The sequence below is a fragment of the Lepidochelys kempii genome, chromosome 7 (assembly GCF_965140285.1).
Source record: "Lepidochelys kempii isolate rLepKem1 chromosome 7, rLepKem1.hap1, whole genome shotgun sequence".
In the NCBI taxonomy this organism is placed as follows: Eukaryota; Metazoa; Chordata; order Testudines; family Cheloniidae; genus Lepidochelys; species Lepidochelys kempii.
In genome coordinates this window covers 43,480,769-43,500,647 of record NC_136386.1, presented here as the reverse complement: position 1 = coordinate 43,500,647, position 19,879 = coordinate 43,480,769, and the positions used below count along the sequence as shown (strand labels likewise).

Here is a 19,879-nt window from a genome sequence, read left to right as displayed (position 1 = left end):
GTCAAGTCCCCTTCTAATGCTTCTCCCTTCCAGGCTTTAAAAAACAGTTGGAAGTTCAGAGCCCAATGTTACACCTCTGAACTAAAAAGGCATGTAAATCCTTTTGAGACACTGTCTCATAGCTCGTCAAAGGATATGGCAAATATTCAGCTCAAGAAAGAATACAAATGGGTTTTGAAAGTGATTTTGCTATCCTTACTATAAACCCCTGTAGTTTAAAAACTGATCATTAAAAAGAGATCCAGTGTAGCTATGAAGTGATTGTGAGGGAATTTCTTCTCCTCCTTTACAGCAGGGTCACTCAAAGGAGTTTAAATTTGTGCACAGTGATTTTAACAAATACCTTACAGGTCTAGGTTAGAAACCAAGACGGCAAGCCAAACATCTATGATGAACTTCAGGAGTTTAGGGAGAATCTGTTTTAATTAGTAAGCAATCAGCAGAAGCACAGAAAACATTAGCTTGAGTTCGTCGGAAAGTACTTGTAGGAACTTTGCACTAATGTTCTATATTTCTGATTCTAATATACACTTCCAATTCTCTCTATGCATTTTATTTAATTCAGTTGATCTTTAATGGTTTAGAATTGAATAATTCCTTCGAAGTACACTACAGACACAGGAAGTTTAAAAGTTTGCATTCAGCTGTGAAAGATACAGTAGAGAGGATTTGCTGAACCAGTAACAATACCTAATGGCAGATGAGAGACTTGTTGGATCTCTGGGTCTTTCTGACCACAAATCCTATGCAACATGTACTGTTGTGTTTGGAATGATAATATTAAAAGTCTGAAAGGGAATACAAAAATAGACTTTTTCCTAATTAGGATTAAGATTGGTTCAACCAAGTTTGTCATCACTGCATAAACAAGCTGAAGAGGGAGAATTCCAGTTTTTCTAGTTCCATAAAATAGACCTGACACTCTCTAAAACTGATGTGCTCATCTTACCCCATGGCAGGGCACTGTTTCCAGAAGGAGCCATAAAAAGCATTATACACATTAATCCTTTAATACATGCAATAAAGTCTTAACATGCTTAAGTGTCAGTCATCTGCCTACTAGCAAGGGTCAATAATAAAATCTACCATGGATTGCCCAACATGTGAGCAAAATTAAGTCCCGATTTCCCAGTAGGGACTGGAGTACGGTTCTGGGATATTTGAGGGGCCTTTGCATGTGTCTCTCACATGCACAGACCTGGAGAAGAGCTCCATGTAAATTCAAAAGCTTGTCTCTCACCAACAGAAGATGGTCCAGTAAAAAAATATTACCTCCCCCACCTTGTCTCTCCAACATGCACAGAGTATCATTGACTGGCTCCTGAACAAGCCAGATCCTCATTGCTCATCACCAAAGGAAGATTCTCCTTGTGAAAAAGGGGAAAAAATTAAAAAATAAATAAATAAAACGATCTCCCTGGTATCAAAAATGGGAACAAAAGGAAAAAATTGATGAAAATGTTAATGTGTCTAAGAGATCACAAAGAAAGGTAGCTAGTTATATTAGAGCACAAGTACTACCGTAGCTATACTTCATATTTAGGGCAAGTGCAAGTCTAAAAATTTGGAAATTTGCTATCCACAAAAAGGGCTACATTTATGAGTGCTGTGTGTACAGATATTTCACATTCTAAACAGACATACACACAACTTAAGAGCTGTGAATAATTCTCAGTCACAAACAAAGCCCTTTGGAAAAGCAAATACTAACAGCTTAGATTAGCCTTTCCCATGATAGAGAAATCAAAGTGACCTTGGGTTGTTGATTTAGCACAGCTGACTTAAAGGGGCATTACTGGAATGTTTTTGAGGAAGCCTGCAGTTCAGCTACCAGATGATTCACCAATGCCAGAAGAACTAACTCAGGGTCTGAAACTAGGTTGGGGGTGGGATTTATTAATTTAGTTTTTCCCAAAGCTTCCATGACACAAAGCTAGACAGTTCTTCCAAAAAAAACAAACAAACAAACAAACAAAAAAAACCACATTTGACTCCAGCCCAGTTCCTTTTCAGCCAATATAGACAAATTTGAAAGGTGCTAGTGGAAGAAACTTAATATTGCCAGACCTCTGAATGTGCAAAAAACCCAAAACACAGTGAATCTGATCCACAGAGAATAATTAAAAAGCAGTTTCTGGAGCCCTATGCAGTGTTGAAGGCAGATGGATTTCTCTGGCTGTCTGTTCTGCTCATACATGCACTTGAATAATAATCCAGGCTCAAGGTTAGCCGATGCACATTCATTCTCTGGAAATAGTATTCAAGCCAAATGGAACCATTAAATCCAACATACCTTTTATATTTAACATTTTAAAATGCTTTTTGAGGAAAAAACCTATCTAAAGATACATTATAGCTCAAAGATATCTCATCATGGAATAGGGATTATAAATTCTAATTCTATAGTACAAGATGATGTATTCATGTAATATTTAAGAAAAGTTTTGTAAAAGAGTTCCAATAGTTCATGGATTAGGGACCCAATTTTATGGGGCTCCTGTATAGATTATTTAGGTTAATCTTTCTGTCTACCCAATGGGACTCAGTGCTCAGTCTAGAAGATACCATCAGAGATGCTTAGTTTGCAGTTCTCAAACTGTGGATTTGTGTCTCCAGAGATAATGTGCTTGTTAACAGCAAAAATGTTTTTAAATAATATATAGAGGTGAGAAATAACAGATCTTAACCCAATTGTCCCTCTGCAAATTTGTGTACACAGAGTCAATCCCTTACCTATCTCTAAAAGTGAAAAAGTTTCAAAAAGTTAAATGAATAGAAGATTGTTGGGGGCAGAATAGATCTGGACAAGGAGAAGAAGTCTGGAGATAAGTGTGAGAAGGGTGGAACAGGTAGTAAAAACAAAGAAGTGAAACTGTTTGAGCAGCATATTGCAGAAGTCTTGAGGTCTTTCTGAGTGTAGCCTTCATTGATTTGAGATCTACCATACCATTCTCTCACTAGAAGGGAAAATCTATAATGGCAGCAGGCCATAAAAAAGACCCAGTTTGGGAATATTTTAATTAAGTTCCTCTACCTGTGGGTAAGACAGGCATATGTGCAAAATGCAAACAGTGCAAGAAAGAAATGCAAGGCCTGGTTGCCCAACTGAAACAACATCATGAGAAGTGTTCCTTCTCAGGAGAAAGCTGTGTTGAAGATGATGAAAGGAACATGTCTGAACATGCAGGATCTTCAGGTGGGTAAACTTTTTTATTTCATACTTCGTTCTTAAGGACTGCCTGTCTTCCTTCTGGACTATTCTTGAATTCTCATGTTTGAGCAAAAAATATAGTTGTTACTCTATGGTACTAGCTAGCATTTTAGATGCAGTTGTGATAAAAAATAAATAGCTGAAACAGGCAGATCTTCCTTTTACAAATTCACCTTTAAAGTAGTACTGAGTGTCAGTGAATGCAATGAGTAATACTAAATGAGCAGTATGGTAATTATTAAATAACTGCATTGACTTATTTTGTTTAGGAGAATCCATCCTCAACATACAGGATTCTATCTACCTTCAAGATCACCATCATTTTCTATAGTTTCAGAGTTATCTGCCAATGATAGTGTTTCAGTGGCACCATGTATGTCATATAGCCACAGTATATCACCTGAAGCAAAAAGAAAAAAATCTCCATCACCCAGAAACAACCATAGATAAGTTTGTGATAAGAACCAGCAGATTACAAAAGGAGGTAATTGATGAAAAAATTTCCCAGTTTGTTTATGCAACAAACTCTCCTTTCCATATGATTGAGAACTTTACAGGGTTCAGTCATTAAGATCAGGATACAGTCCACCCAACAGAGCAGATGTCGCAGGCAACTTGCTGGATAAAGTGTATGAAAGAGAAATTGAGTGGTGTGCAAAAGGTCTAGAGGGTAAAATTGTTAACCTGAGTCCTGATGGGTAGACCATTATCCACAATGATCCTGTTGTATGTGCATGTGTGACAGCAGAAGGGGGGAGAATGTCTTCCTTACAGAAAGAATTGATATATCAGGAAATGCACACACAGCAGAATACTTACAAGAAGTAGCAGTAAAAGCTATAACAAACTGTGGGAAAAAAAAAATCAAATGTCTAGTACGCAGCTTGGTCACAGACAATGCTGCAAATGTATCCAAGATTAGAAGAAATTATTTAGAAGAGAGTCCCAAGCTAACATACAGTTGCACTGCTCATTTGATGCACCTCCCAGCCAAAGGCTTCAGTGTTCCAGAAATAAAGGCTAATGTTGTTGAAACTGCAAAATACTTCCGTAACAACCACTTTGCAGCAGCTGCTCTGAAAAAAGTGGGAGGAACCAAGTTCACTCTCCCAAAAGACATGCAATGGAACTCAGTAGTGGACTATTTTGAGCACTAGATCAAGAACTGGCCTAATCTGATGTCACAATTTTGTTCACAAACTGTCAAAAACGGATGGCACTGTCACAGCCAAAGTTCTCAACATTGGGCTTAAGAGAAATGTTGAAGACATGCTGAGTACCCTGAAGCCTATTTCTATAGCTTTGAACAAAATGCAGGGAAATAGCTGTTTTATTGCTGACGCTGATGAAATTTGGAAGGAACTGAGTGAGATCTTAAAAAGAGAAATATGCAATGACAGTATTACGTTAAAGCATTAAAAAAAACAAATGGGACAAGCACTATCTCCAGCTCATTGTCTTGCAAATATTCTCAATACTCGGTACCAAGGTCAAACCTTAACTGCTGAAGAAGAGGAGTTGGCTATGACATGTAATCATCCCTCCATAATGTCAACTATAATAAACTTCAGAGCTAAGGGTGAAACATTCAAGCAATATATGTTTGCTGATGATGTTTTAAAGAAAGTCACACCAATGAACTGGTGGAAGTCACTTAAGCACTTGGATTCAGAGACTGTTGAAGTGATAATCTCACTTTTAACAGCAGTAGCTTCTTCTGCCAGTGTAGAAAGAATATTTTCTTCCTTTGGAATAATTCATTCCAAATGGAGAAATCGTTTGGGACCTGAAAAAGCAGGAAAACTTGTTTTTCTTTTCCAATTATGAACAAACAGGAAAATGAAGGTGAAGATGACTGAGTTAGCTGCAGAAGCCAATATTTTAAGTTTCTCATGTTGACCTGGCTGACACATCAGTTTTTGTTTTTTTAAATATTTCATTTAACTATTTTAATTAAAAACAATTTTAACAAAAACAAACCTGATTTTAAAAAACTTGAATGTTTAACTAAATTCAAAAAGTCAGATGCTTGTTTTGTTAAAATATTATATGTTTGCTGTTGGGGAAAAAAAAGCCAGGATACATAATGTTGTTGTTTTAGTTAAATAACACAATTTAAATGTCTATCCAGTGACGTTCTCCTCCTGATACAGCATAGCAAGATAATCCTTCAAATATTAATGATTAACCTGGTGAATTGGAGATAGTTCACCTCCCAATGACTTCATAAATATCTGCTTCAATTACCTTTGGTAAATGAAATAACCAAACAATCATTCATTTTCTGATATAGCTGAAAAATGAATCTGAAAAGTTTTCAAAATAAATCACTTTAAAAATGTATATAGTGTATACCTTCTAAAAATGAAACCTACATCTATCTCTGAGTTGTGAACAATATGTATTAAGGTTATAACAATCAACAAGAATGCACTTTTATTTAGAAATCCATGATTACATCGAGTCTTCCTGACTAGTGATTTAAATCAAATCCACCTTGGTACCAACTATACTGGGATGCTTGTTCATTAGAGAACACACACACGAGTTGGCTCTTTGCAGATATCAATTGCTGTTAAATGGCCTGATGACTGTCATTAATTAGGTGGGCTGGAATTGAATGGGTGACCTGAATGTGAAATACACCATACCTCATTATCAATCGAGAGCCATTGAGTCCTGGACCAATACCCCAACGATTAAAAAAAATATTTCCGCAGGTAGTTCTCAACTTCTACATCCGCTTGAATAAGCTCTGGGGTAAATTCCCACAAAAGCAGAATGTGTTTAAACTAGCAAGCGTTGTCCTTTTCTAATCTGGAAGAAGCTATAGTCATTCTCACTTACTCCTTATGCAGGAAGGTTCCCAGCTGACAGTAAAAGCCAACATATCAGTTTTAAAGAATGCACTGAAGTGCTGCCTACAATACCTTGCCATAGAAGTCACTCATCTGGTACAGCGGGATGTGCTGCGTACCACCATACAATTCAATAACCTCTTCATCAGGCACTGGCTTTAGCCCTCTACAAGACAAATCACAAAAAAAATTGCATCACTAAATGTTAGCAGCCACTGGGCTGCAAACCAGAGGGGAGAGAGGAAAGATGAGTAACCTCCTTCTATAACGCTCTAAAGTGGAGAAGAAGTGGATCTTAGCATGAAGTCTGTTTTTACCACCACATGACATTTCACTCATATCCACAATTCTGAAAGAGCAGAGATAATCTTCCATAGGATATTTGTAAACAGATACATAAGATCATAATATAAGAACATAAGAACGGCCATACTGGGTCAGACCGTGGCCAATGCCAGGTGCCCCAGACGGAATGAACAGAACAGGTAATCAAGGGATCCATCCCGTCACCCATTCCCAGGTTCCAACACCATCCCTCTCCATCCTGGCTAACAGCCATGGATGGACCTATCCTCCATGAACTTATCTAGTTCTTTTTTGAACCCTGTTATAGTCTTAGCCTTCACAACATCCTGTGGCAAGGAGTTCCACAGGACTGCTGCTGCACATTGAGTGGATATTTTCAGAGAACTATCCATGACTCCAAGATCTCTTTCTTCAGTGGTAACAGCTAATTTAGACCCCATCAATTTATATGTATAGTTGGGATTATGTTTTCCAATGTGCATTACTTTGCATTTATCAACACTGAATTTCATCTGCCATTTTGTTGCCTAGTCACCCAGTTTTGAGAGATCCTTTTGTAGCTCTTCACAGTCTGCCAGGGACTTAACTATCTTGAGTAGGTAACAGGCTCTAGCTTGATTGAGAAGTTTCTCTATACCTTGATTTAGTTAACACGGGAAAGAGATTCGGGTTCCATATATTTTTATCTCAAGGAGGACAAACACCATTTAACAGAGGTGGCTGGCTTTGATCTTGCCATAGCAAGGTCAGACTAATCCAAGATGCAAAACTTCTCCTTCTCAGAGAGGCAGCACATGTATCAACCAAAGACCAATGTACAATTCAAGCTAGTCAGCATTGTATAATTAAAACTCATTCAGAGTTCCTTCAGTAATTATTGTATTACTAACTTAACATGGCAAGAAACTGTGATGGTGTACAAAAAAGTTTCATGTGGCTTTGTATAACTTGTGCAAATATTTTTAACACAGAACTGAGGCTAAAATATATTTTACTGGTTAGTTTAGCTTTCGTAACCAAGAAGGTTGTCTCCATAAAAGACTATTAAACCTGGGTAAACCTTACCTAATATGTCCCCCTAACATTCAACTATGCTTTCAGGATTTAAAAAGCTACGTAAAATTATCTCCACATCTGCAGACTGAGGCACACGTTTATGCAGGATTTTTTTGTAATTACTTGTTTTGCAAACTATTTACTCATCAAGCCTTTATGACCCTTTCTTCTGACTCAACAGATCAGAACATTCTCTTTGAAGAGTTTTTTTTAAAGTTACCCTACTTGTTAAAAGAAAATTTAAATATTTACACAAAGTCAATTTCTATAAACAGCTTTAAAAAAAAGTTATTTGAAATAACCCTCTTATACAGGTTCAGTGAAGGATGTTGCAATGCCTGGGAACCATAAACAGGGTAGTGTTGAAAAAGAAATTCTCTTTGATTTTGGAACTCTGCCTCTGGTAATCTTGGGGGTTTAACGTAATCAGAGCTTAACTGCGAAAAGGCACTGTTCCACAAGTAAAACAGTCAGCTTCCATAGTCAAAAGGCTCACGAAACAAAACATACACCATTTTATGAGTACTTCTTTTAATACAGAATCCTAACACGCACCAAAAAAAACCAGGAACGGCTTATTTCTTAAGGCCAGTGCAGGATGGTTCCCAACTGCAGAGTCTCCCATGCTTTGTCAGGTCTGCTTCAAATATATAGGATATTGGTACTTGGGAGAGGATAACAGAACAGCCAGAATGATAGATCATTTTTGAAAAGAGACTTTTCTTGCTTTTGCCATATCATCATTAGGAGCCAAATCCCACATCCATACTCCCACAAACTGTTTTTAAGAACTGTCAAGGGAGTCCGTGTCTTCGAATGGACACTCTTAGGTCTCTATTGTAAATCTAAAATAAACTCATTACAATCAGTAGAAATCTGCCCAAATTAGGACCTCAAAAGTTGGCCCTCACTGATTTAGTTCCCTGAATTAATTAAAAAAATATTCCCCTTCACTGTCTATTCTTGCTTGACAAAGCTGAATCAGAGAAACATATTCAATGGCTTTAGACCAGCCTTCACTGCAGAGGGCAACTTCAATATTAGTGGAGTTGTATGCACACACTGTCCCCTGTATAGAACTGCTGTTATGAGCTACTTGTTCTTAAAAGGGATGTAGTCCCACTGATCCACCCTTTTGCAATCTTAGACAGGGGCCGTGATATGGGGAAAGGAATGCAAGGGCTGACTGAGTCTGCCTGCCAATTGCAATACCGGCTGCTGAAAAGCAAAGGGGAATTCATTAGGCAGGAGACAGATCTCGGGGATGGGAGGGTTAAGAAGTTATGCCATCTCACTGTGCACGTACAGGTACATGTATCTTTCAACATCATAGCGTGGGACATTTCCAGCCAAACATCAGACCAATAGCTCATTGCAGAATTCTCTAGCCACCCTCCCCCACGTAGAATGCTGTGCTTTGGCTGCATCTTCTGGCCTTGTCCCAATCCAAAGAGACTGGGGGAGAGGGAGCAGGGCTGCAACAGTGCCTCAAAAAAAATAAAATAAAAAAAATTAAAAGTGGGATGCCACCACAGCCTGTGGCAGAGGAAGCTGATGTTGACACACATTTGTTACTTTGTTTAGGTCCCTGAAAATCCTAGGGCCAGGTCCAGACAGAGTTCCACATGACATTAATTCTATCCTTCCCAGTCTAATGACGCTGTATATTGCTAAAAGTAATGCACAATTGTTATTGAAGGTGCTGAGAGCAGTGGTGAAAGTCTGCAGACTATTTACTATTTCGGGTACCTGTTTCCTATTTGGGGGAGTTGAAGGAGGGGGAGAAGAGAGACAGAGTGGACAATCAATACTGAAGCTTTACCATGCTCCCTCAGTGTAAATGAATTGTTTGCTTAACATTGGCAAATATTTGATGTGCTTCATTTTGGGAGTCATTGGCCCAAAGTAGAGTTTAAAAGTATGGTGGGGACTTTAGCCATTAGTTGCCTTCATTTGGGAAAAAGTATTTAACTATTCCAGCCATCAAAAAAGTAGCAAAATAATATTTTGCTTTAATGTTCTCTGAAACGCTTCAGAGTTTTTGCATTGGAGCATTCATGTGTTCTATTGCTCTGTATCGGTCTCCTTGCTTCTCAAAGGAGAGTCTTCAAGTCCAATCCTGCAAGGTACTGAGCAGGTTAAAGTCTCCCAGGGAAGTCAGTGGGACTTGCTGGTGCTTACACAACCAGACAGGATTAGGACTTGAAAAGCTTTTATATCGAGTGTGTCACTCCAACCGCCAGGATGCAGCATGTAGTGAACACAAGAGCAGCCAAAGTAATCTGTGTGCTACATACCAATGCTCTATTCAAGGACTTCTGGCCCACTTGTTTAAGAAAGGCACTCCCTATTACTTTTCTTGGCACTTTACTCAACTTTTTCCACTCAAGAAAAATGCCTCCATCCAATGGAGTTAAAATCCATATCCTTATTTTCATCTCCAAACAGCTTTCTTTCCAGCATTGGTGAGCATACTCCTGTCAGGATAGGCTTTTTTCATGTATGGACGGCTCTATGAGAGTGAGTCTTTCTCCAGTCCAATGACATAGGGCAATTTTTCTGACTAATTAGACTGCATTGCAACCTGCAGACTTAGTGGGTTAAGTGATCAGATGCATCACTGTCCATAAAAAAAAAAGTTACATTTTCACTCCCACACTTAGCTCCATATGCTTGATAAAAGCAGCCACCTGTAACTGCATGTCAGGCAACAGCTTGTAATCATTACTTAGCAAGTGGAGACAGGATAAGCTAGAGAAGGTTGCTTTCCCCATTTAAGTCAAAAACTTTACAGACGTGAGACTTTGCACTCCATCTTCAGCATGAACCCTTGGGGCATTTACTAAATGCATTAATATATGACACACCTATATGCAGTCCCCAACTGGACATAATGGAAAGCATCAATCTTCATCAGAAGACTCTGTGAAGAGAGAAAGGTGAACAGTCTTCATTGGTTGCATTTGGTATAAATTTAGTCAGGAAAAAACAAACAGATTAAGTTTACTGATGTCCCAAAGAAATAAAAAGTAGAAAAATGAATTCTAGTTAAAAATACATTCAGATTAGGTTAGTTTTAAGTTGTGCTTAAATCACTTCTCTCTTCATAGCGACATTTTAGAACATCACAGGGAAAAATGCCAAATTGCCATGAACTGAAGCATTACATAATATTACATTCCAACTCAGGACCTATTACAAACTTTTTCTGGGGGCTGCAGGTGGAAGAGGAATGGAGTACAGGAGTTCTTTAACATTAAGACAAATCCTTTGTGTACACATAGCAGGGGAGGGGCTTATGTGTAAGGAGATTTAAGGCGAGTCACATCTTACTTAAGCAGAACTAATAGTTCAAGTTTTTGTGCCAAATCTTATTTTCTTTTTACTTTTTTACTCCATGCTCAAGTTCCCATTCTTGTTCCAGAATGGAAACATTAGACCTTCTCTCTTTTTGTATTGATATTCTTTATTCACAAGGTATCCCTTCTTTTTTATTTCCCCAGGCATTATGCAATAGCCATAATGGAATTTAACCAAGTATGGCCTCTGAGACTAACCCAGTACCACTCTGAGAATCAGAGATAACAGTGTGGTATCAGAACAATTTATCCCTTCACTTCTATGAGTGCATGTTACATTGTTCCCTAATGTTCCTAAACTAAGAGGCACTCCCATATCTAGCATATCATCATACTATTGTCAAGCCTCCATTCCCACCTTCTGAACAGGAATAAGCAGTTATGCTGAACCAAAGCAAACAGGCAGTACACGCTTTTTGCACAGAGCTTGATTTTCATGTTTTGAAATGAGAAATAAGGCAGCCCACACTACTACCCACCCATTGAAAGGAACAGTTTTCTTGCATCTGAGTGATGTGTGCTCTTATTTCAGAAATCTGTGCTTGGATAGTCACAAGCAGAACACAGAAAGTGATTGGACAACCTCTCCTGCTGCAAAGTCAGAAACATACATTCAGGACAGACTGTTGCCATAATGTCAGTTTCAGCATTACAGCTTAGCTTGGGCAGAAGAGAAGACAACCTGGGAAATATAAAATTCCTTCATTCCTCTTTAAAAGGGTGCATTCTCTAGTTATGCTGAAGTGATTGAACACACTTAATTGGTTCAGAAATAACCAGACTATCAAAAGAAGACTAGCTTGTACCAGTAATTGTCTGTCTCCCTACTGAATATAAGCTGTTTAACTGCAGCGAGGTGATATATTTTTCAGAACTATACTTTTATGTGGTTATCTAAAGTTATTGAAAAAGGAGGGTTAAACAAAAGCTTGTACTCTGTGTGCTTCTAAGCCTCTCAAACATTACAGGGCTTCAGAAGGAATGTCTGAGAAGCTACAAAGCTTAATGAGTTGTTCTGGCCCTCTATTTCAAATACTGGTAGTAGTGAAAGAAAAACACCTCTTCAGTGAATAAAGGCTGTAGCTACATACCTTTTAAATCACTGAAGGCTATTAAAATACTGAGAAAGAGAAACGAGAGAGAGAGAGAGAGAAACACAAGAGACTCCATGTAGCCAGCCTTTTATATTAGTTCCATTTGTCCCAAGGAGATTACAATCTAAAAGAACCTATGCAGGGACAGATACAACAATCCCTAGTGCATATTCTTCTGAAAGTTGTTCTATCACATGTCATTACAGGAAAGAGATGGGACTGAGTTATATGACAGGCAGATCAATACTGTGCAAGAGAAAACAAGTATGAAATTTAAATGTGTGTCGTTCACCTTTTGCACATCATAGTGAAGCCCTCTGATGGCAAATCCTGGAAGGTAATCGTATTTCTTGAGTCCTTCTGGATACTGGAAAATATTTCATGAGAAAGCAGTTAGTTCAGTGAAGCAGTGCCGGATATTTAAGAAATTTTTTCCAGTTGACAAGAGAATGAAGAATTTGGTATACTGAATTAGCCCCCTAGACCACCAAATCCCAGTACCCTCCATCCAACAGTGGCCTAAGTGAACCAAAAGATGCCCAAAAACTATACTGCAACTGCCAAGATTTGGGATTCTACAAACTGGAATGTTTGCTTGGGCAATTGATCCCTAACTCCTATACCAAATACCTAGTGCCCTGAAAAGAGTAACTGTATCTTGAGACGGGCTTGAAAGCCACTTACTAAACCCATCATATAAGGGAAGTTTTTCCCAAACAGCATGAGAAAAAGCTATACTAAGCCACCAATTTCTGAATGATTTAAACTTTTGGAGTTTTATTTCATTTTAATAAAAAAAGAAGCTATTCTAAATCTTTGTGCTCATTATGATGAACTTCAAAATGTGAAACACCTCAGGGCTCTCTTCCCAGGTGTGCAGACAGACAATTGCATTGTATTTACTGTTGCTCAGAGCTCTGCCGAGCAGCCACCAAACAAAACTGACATAGTTGAAATCTTTTCTGAGCAGCAACGAAATGAAAGAAGCTTGTCAGTTTCATGCTGCTGCAGTTGGGGAAAAAAAGCTTATACCGTCCCCCCCAAAAAACAGCATAGGTAGACACTGGAGCTACTCCCTGGGGGATGACAACTCCCCCCCCCCACATCCACCTACACATGAAAAATTATTAAGAAGGGGGGGCAGGGGGCTTGAAAGAGGTTGATGAATCAGAGCTTTCTGCTGCCCACACTTTCTCTCTTAATCACAGAAAGGAAGCTGAGAAATGGGTAGAGTACTACTAGAGGGAGCGGAGTTTCAAGTTGCAGATACTTTCTAACTAGAACTCATGCCAGACAATGAGAGAGATCCTAATACCCTCCACCCTTCCCAGTATCTGGGACTCTTCATCAGAGAGTTCCCCCTGGACCTTGCAAATACAGATTCTCTCCCCACCCAGTCTTTTACAGCTACCTCTGGCTAGTAGGTGTCTACTATGTTTTCCAAGCCCTAGTAATGATAGGTATTATTAGTCAATATCATACATTCCCTATTTAAAAATTCCTGGCATCTGTCATCCTACACCCACAAATTCTACACAGACTTCCTTTTTGTATGGTCAGTGATTTATTTATAAGCCATATTCATCATGGCAGATGCCACATCTGTTAGCCTGCGGTGAGCAGACTATTCATTCTGAAGATTGTAAGTGTCCTATTCTGTATGCATTAGTTGGGTTCCCTAAAGAATCACAATAAATATGTAAAAAGAAAAGGAGTACTTGTGGCACCTTAGAGACTAACCAATTTAATTTAAAATTAGTTAGTCTCTAAGGTGCCACAAGTACTCCTTTTCTTTTAAAAATGGTTAGTCTCTAAGGTGCCACAAGTACTCCTTTTCTTTTTGCGAATACAGACTAACACGGCTGTTACTCTGAAACCAATAAATATGTAGGATCTCATTCCGTACCCATCACTATGATATCAGAGATCCTGGCAGAAGATGTAGGCTGGAATTTAAGAGAGAGAGAGAGAGAGAGAGAGAGAGAGAGAGAGAGAGAGAGAGAGAGAGCGCGCGCGCGCGCCAGGGTGTTAAGATGCCTAACTTATCAGGCTCTTTTGAAAATCCTGGCATAAATATACTGGTTCTTTTGATAATATTTTTTTCCATTTTCTGGAAGAATCCTGCATCCCAATTTTAAATGGATTGGTACAGGCTGTCCTATGTCCCAATACTTAGTTTTGCTCCACTGTGAAAGAATGGGTGAGGCACAGAGGGTGTGGGGAGAGAGAATGAGAATGGACCTGAAGCCCTAAAATGACAGGGGGAAATACCATTGCAAAACCATTGTGTGACATGGTTAGGACACTAGGGAAAGCAGTGCAGCTTCAGCCACACACCTATAGGAATTTGTATATATTGAAGTACTCAGCTTTGTATTTCTTTTCTTAAACGCAAAAAGTGCTGCTAACCTGTCAAATAAAACAAGACAAGAGAACATAGGCACATCCAATGATATGATATATTTAACAACTTAGTCTAGAAAACTCATTAAGTCCCATATAACTAACTATAAAAATAAAATCACTTGTTTCTAGGGCTACATGGGCCCATCATTAGCTCAGTACTGGCTGTTGCCCATCTTCTGATTTGGGGTTAGGAGGAAAGAGGAGGATAGATAGATATATAGATATAGATAGAGTGGTGGCAATGTTTTTTGTTTCTTTGTTTTTTTTAAAATAGTGGCAACTCTGAAGACGCTCAGACATTTGCAACGTTACAAGAAGTCCCAAGGGAAACGGATTGGCAGACAGAGTGCCAGGTTCATGAAATATATAATTACATAGCTATCACTACAACAGACAATGTATACATACACAGTGGTAATAAAACAAACTTTACAGGGAATGCTTTACTAAAATATTTTGCGGAAAAGAAAACAGTAAGATTAATGAAAGAAACCCATCCTATTATCAGAAGTTTACCTTGTACTGTTCAATTAGTATGTCTCTGGCAGTGTTGAATATCATAGAGTGTAATAAATTAGAGTACTGTGCTAATGTATAATCATAATCAAAGCCATAGATCTCAACATCTCTCAAGCTGATCTCATTATTTGCGTAGATAGCTGCAGGGTTAAGGAGATTGCAGACTCCTGGTGGAAGAAGATCTGGAGGGGGGATTGGGGCAGGGTGGAGAGAAAAGAAACCATACATTAAATTTAATTTATTTTTAATCTGGAAGCAGTTACTTTGTAAAACAGTGCTATTTTTCCCCTCCAAGGAAAGGGATTTGTAATACTGCTGTCAAAGTCTAATATTAAAACTACTAAAATATTTCTTCCCATGAAAAGGCATTATAAAGTTTCCAGCCACGCCTAGTGAACATGGCACCTGTTTAAAACAGCAAGATTAACATTTATTTAGTGACAAGATGTAAAACAACGTTACTGATTTTCTGACCTATGTAACATTAAATAAAACGGATTTGGGGATTTAAACCTGCCAAATTTCTGGATCACAGCAGCTAGTCACCTGTAGCACCAGCTGGACATGCTGTGTGATAGCTAACTGTGGTATGCAGAAAACATATCCTTTTGTTCATATTTTGACATCAAAACAATCTAGACATCAGTTGTAAGAAGTCAGAATTATTAAACCAAAGGTCTAGAAGATACTGTTTGTCATCCACTTGCCATGGAACTAGAAAGACTTCACAAAAGAAAGAGTTATTCACATTTCGTCTGGTTGGTTATTTTATTTTCTCTACTCTTACTGCACCCTCTGCTCCCCATGTACACTGAGAAAGATAAGCAGTTTAAAAACACACACACGGCTCCTAGAAAGCGCAATGCTGATAAAAATTGTTTATCAGAGTGAAGCAGAGAACCTATTGCCAAAACAGATCTCCCAGACCTTACAAATTTTCTGTGACTTTACAGGAAGGTACATTTTAAGTCAATCATGAGTGCAGTGTTTAGCTCAGTTGCATAATGGCACAAAAAAGTTTTTAAACAGCCTGGTCATTCTGAATGCTTATGTATCCTCTCCCCCAACTGGCTACTGTAACACCACAATGAAGCAGGGCAGACACCATCAAGCTTGCCATTGTCCACAAACTTTCGCTACAAGATGACCAACTGCAGTAAGTGCTACTTCCTTACATAAAGTTCCCTAACTTGCTCACATGGGGCCGGGGGGGGGGAGACACAGAAGGGAAGGGGAATAGAAAGGGGACACAACATAGCACATTACTCACCCCACCCCATAAATAAAATAAAATGTGCTTTCTTCCCTTAGAGATGAGCCTCTGTTATGGGTTCCGTTCCTGAGCACTCCTATCTGCCTCCCATTCAGTTGTACACACAAACCAAAACAGTGTTTGGCTATTCCAAAATCAACTCCGATTCTCAATTTGGAGCAAATCAAACTATTATACATTAGATAGTGGCAATGGCTGGTTTCAATTAAGACTTAATCTGTTACCGTTACAGAAAAGGTGAGGCTCACTGCTGTATTATCCTATGTGAAACCCACAAGTGCACCTATTGCTGACTCAGTAACAGACAAGTGATCACAGTAGCAGTAATACTTGAGCTATTTTGAAGGTAGGAAAGGGAAACCAACATTATGAAAATGTACCTCACCTCTGGTCAGAATCCCCCTCCAAGATTAGTCTGAATTCTTCTATACTGCAAGAACTGCAGCAGAACTGTTATAATGGAAAGCAAACCTCTGAAGCTGAGTGGATGGCTTGGTGACTACACAGCAAACACAAGAGCTCTCTTCCAGCTTTAAAGCGCTCTGACTTGCTGTGCTCAAGGGGGTGATTTTTCACACCTCTGAGCCAGCAAGTTAGAGCACTATAAAATGTAAGTATAGCCAAGCCCTAAGCTGGAGACAGAGTTCCTGGAAGAGGCTGAAGAGTGTGAATGCATTTGTGGACATATAGAGTCCTTCAAGATCTTAAAGAAAGAAAACAAAACAAAACAAAACAAAAACCCCCAACAGCAATGTAAACAATATTTCAGAGGTTTGTTTATGAGGTGATAAATATTTATGTTTAGAGAAAGTCTCAACAGGCCCTTTATTTCTTTCTGACCCTGAAAACAATGCATGAACGTGTGACATGCTGACTTTTTCATGGCTGGAGGGCATAAGTTTTTGGAAGGAGAAGGGAAGGGGTGGGGGGAAGCAAGAGGACCCACCCAGCTCACCACAACAGGATCCAAACCAGAGGGGTGAGCACCTTCATCTCCTGTTGAAGTCAGGGTAGAACAAACCACTTGCAAGCTTGCACCACACATCCTGTGACACTTTAGGGTTCAGTGAGAGGTTGGGTCACCACCTGCCCTGCAACTTTGGGTGCCTTAATGATATGCTGCTGTGACTCTCAGCCCAGACACCACCACAGCCAGCAGACAAGCACACAGGTCATACCCCGATTTCCACCAACCAGGTACTGTTTGTTGAATCACCCCAACACCCTCACAGTCCTGAATTCCCCCAAAACATTCTGCCCTGTGACACTCTGCTGGGTTTCCCAGCAGTGTGAGTTGCTGCGTTACCCATCTCAGCCCCAGCAAGTGAAAGTTTCACTACTGCTAAGCTCTATGACAACTCCTTGAAACACCAGCTTGTCAAACCATCAAACTAGAGTGTGGAAGAGAGACAGCCTCTTCGCTATAAAGACATGGGGGCTGAATCTCAAAGGATAAGCAATTGAATCAACTGATTGTATACAGTATTACTGTATTATAAAGGTGTATTGAGTAACAGGGTTTCATAAAAGACCTGACACTCTGATTAATATAATTGTGAAATGTATGCATCAACACAATATGAGGAATTATGGATATTCACAAATAAGATTTAAAGTCTGACTAAATACATGGAGAAACAGGTTCTCCCCCAGACAGGAGGGAAGGTAGCTGTCTACCTGTCTCCAGTGTAAATTAAGCATTGCAGAATCAAAACAATCAGCAGGGAGATGAGAAGTCAAGATGAAGGGAAGAACAGCAGGAAACCTGCCTGCCTCCTGAAACAAAGTCAATTTGCTTGGTCTGGTCTTACTTTTCAAAGAACATATTTCAAAAGTTACTGAACTATAAAAACAAAGGGAGAGAACCCCATAGTTGTCCATCACTTTGGGGGAATCAAGGGGCCAGAGCTCTTGAAATCACAGGAACACTGGATCCTTCGACCAAGTGGGCTGAAGTCTCTGGAAACCGAATATAGGTGAGAAACTTACTCAGGCAAAGATTGCACCTTGCTGAAGTTAAGTTTTAGTCTTAGGCCCGGTCTACACTAGAAAATGAGGTCAGTGAAAAATCCACACCCCTGAGTGGCATTGTTAAGTCGACCAAAGTTCCCATATAGACAGCGCTAGGTTGACGGAAGAGTTCTTCCATTGACCTAGTTACTGCATGTTGGTAGGTAGATTATGTACTCCAAAGGAGAATGCCTCCCTTCAGCTTAGGTAGCATCTACATGGAATTGCTACAATGGTGCAGCCGTGACACTAGCATTTTAAGTGCAGACACATCCTCAGAAGCATATTTTTACTGTTAGTTTGTAACCATTTCTCTCTTTACTCCTTTTACTTGGTATCAGTTAAACCTGACTTTGTTCAATAAACTTGTTTTACTTTAACTAAAAACCAATTCAGTGCTGCGATTGAAACAAAGTGTTTGTCAAACCCCAGTTAAATTGCTGAGCTGCAGTGTACTGTTTCTTTAAAGGAGCAAAATACTTAGCTGTCACAGAGTCTGGCGGTAGCAACATTCTCACTTGCTGAGGCCGAGAAGGGTAACACAGTAATTCACAATTGTGGGCAGAGGCAGTACTGGCCCACTGGAGGCCTAAGCAGGAATATTTTTGGGTGTCTTTCCTCCCCCCCCCCACTCTAAAAAAAAGAGAATGGCGGGCCTTCCCCTTGAGCTGCTTGGGGCCCTAAGCAATTTCTTAGCCTGCTTATGCCTAGCACCAGCACTGCCTCTGGGAACCTCAGCAGCGTGTCACTGGGCAGATGGTTTGGGGGAAATTTGGGACTGGGTGGGTGTTGGGGCCACTTGGGCAGTAGAAGTCAGGGTGTAACCTGCAGACGTGTCTGCTGGCTGTTGGTATCAGAGCCGAGAGCCACAGCAGAATAGCATTTAAGGTACTGCCTGCCTTGCAGCTCTGGGTGACAACCCCTCGCTGGTCTGAATCCCAAAGCTCCGCGCACCCCTACATCCCCTCTCCTGTAACGCCATGCGCAGACTGACTTCTCGCTCTGCAACTGCATAGTGCTTTGCTAATTCTATCCAGACCCAGTGTGATGGTGCGGGGAAAATACGTTATGCTATTGCTTGAGCCGTGACTCTTTTGTGGGGGGGATGGGGGAAGAACTCCATAGCTATCCATCCCACAACTGTCACCAAGTCAAAAATAAAACCGTGCTGGTCCTTTTTAAAGTTCTTTAGGCATAGGGAGCAAGTTTTGTGCGTGTGCATAACGGGAGTTAGCCAGTTTACCAGGCATCAAGTGTTTCTTTGAAACCAATCAGTTTCAGATGTTTCTCTCCCATCCAGCCTACATTGCCACCTATCCCCTCTGGTACTCTCCCACCCCTATGCTGGCCACTAACTTTGTTCCACTCCAACACCTTAGGTGGTCATCCATGCCATTAGCACTCACAGAATACATGTCCACCCACCTTATTTAAAACCTTAAGGGAACCAGTGCTGTAACAGAAAAACTTTTCCATTTTCACCTTCTTTGCTACAACCACTTTGTGATCCACACACTCCCTTCTTGGATCTCTCCCCAAAATTAAATCTCAGTGCAATGTTTTCACCACACAACAGTATTTAACCACTCAAGTACTCATACTATGATTTTTCCCCATTCCTGAAATACTCCTCTCTTTGTTCAACTCCATCTTTAGGTAGATCAAAGAACAGTTGCAACATCACTTGGCTCTGGATAAAAAGAGCTTTTCCTCTGCAACATACGTGGCTCTCCCCACGTATTTGACTGCATCTTAAAACAAAAGCTCCAGATGCTAACCTGAGATGC

General features: G+C 39.8%; 1 protein-coding gene across 2 annotated transcripts in view; it reads right to left on the bottom strand.

Annotated features, from left to right (window-relative positions):
- The window catches only part of NT5DC2 (5'-nucleotidase domain containing 2), a 58,567-nt gene that overhangs the window by 30,127 nt on the left and 8,561 nt on the right, over positions 1–19,879 (bottom strand). For both annotated transcript variants that reach the window (XM_073352445.2, XM_073352446.2), the window contains exons 2-5: positions 14,807–14,991; positions 12,177–12,251; positions 10,299–10,354; positions 6,142–6,235 (exon numbers count right to left, since the gene is read on the bottom strand). In XM_073352445.2, coding sequence (XP_073208546.1) covers positions 6,142–6,235; positions 10,299–10,354; positions 12,177–12,251; positions 14,807–14,991 — 410 coding nt within the window. The remainder of the gene's footprint in view (positions 1–6,141; positions 6,236–10,298; positions 10,355–12,176; positions 12,252–14,806; positions 14,992–19,879) is intronic.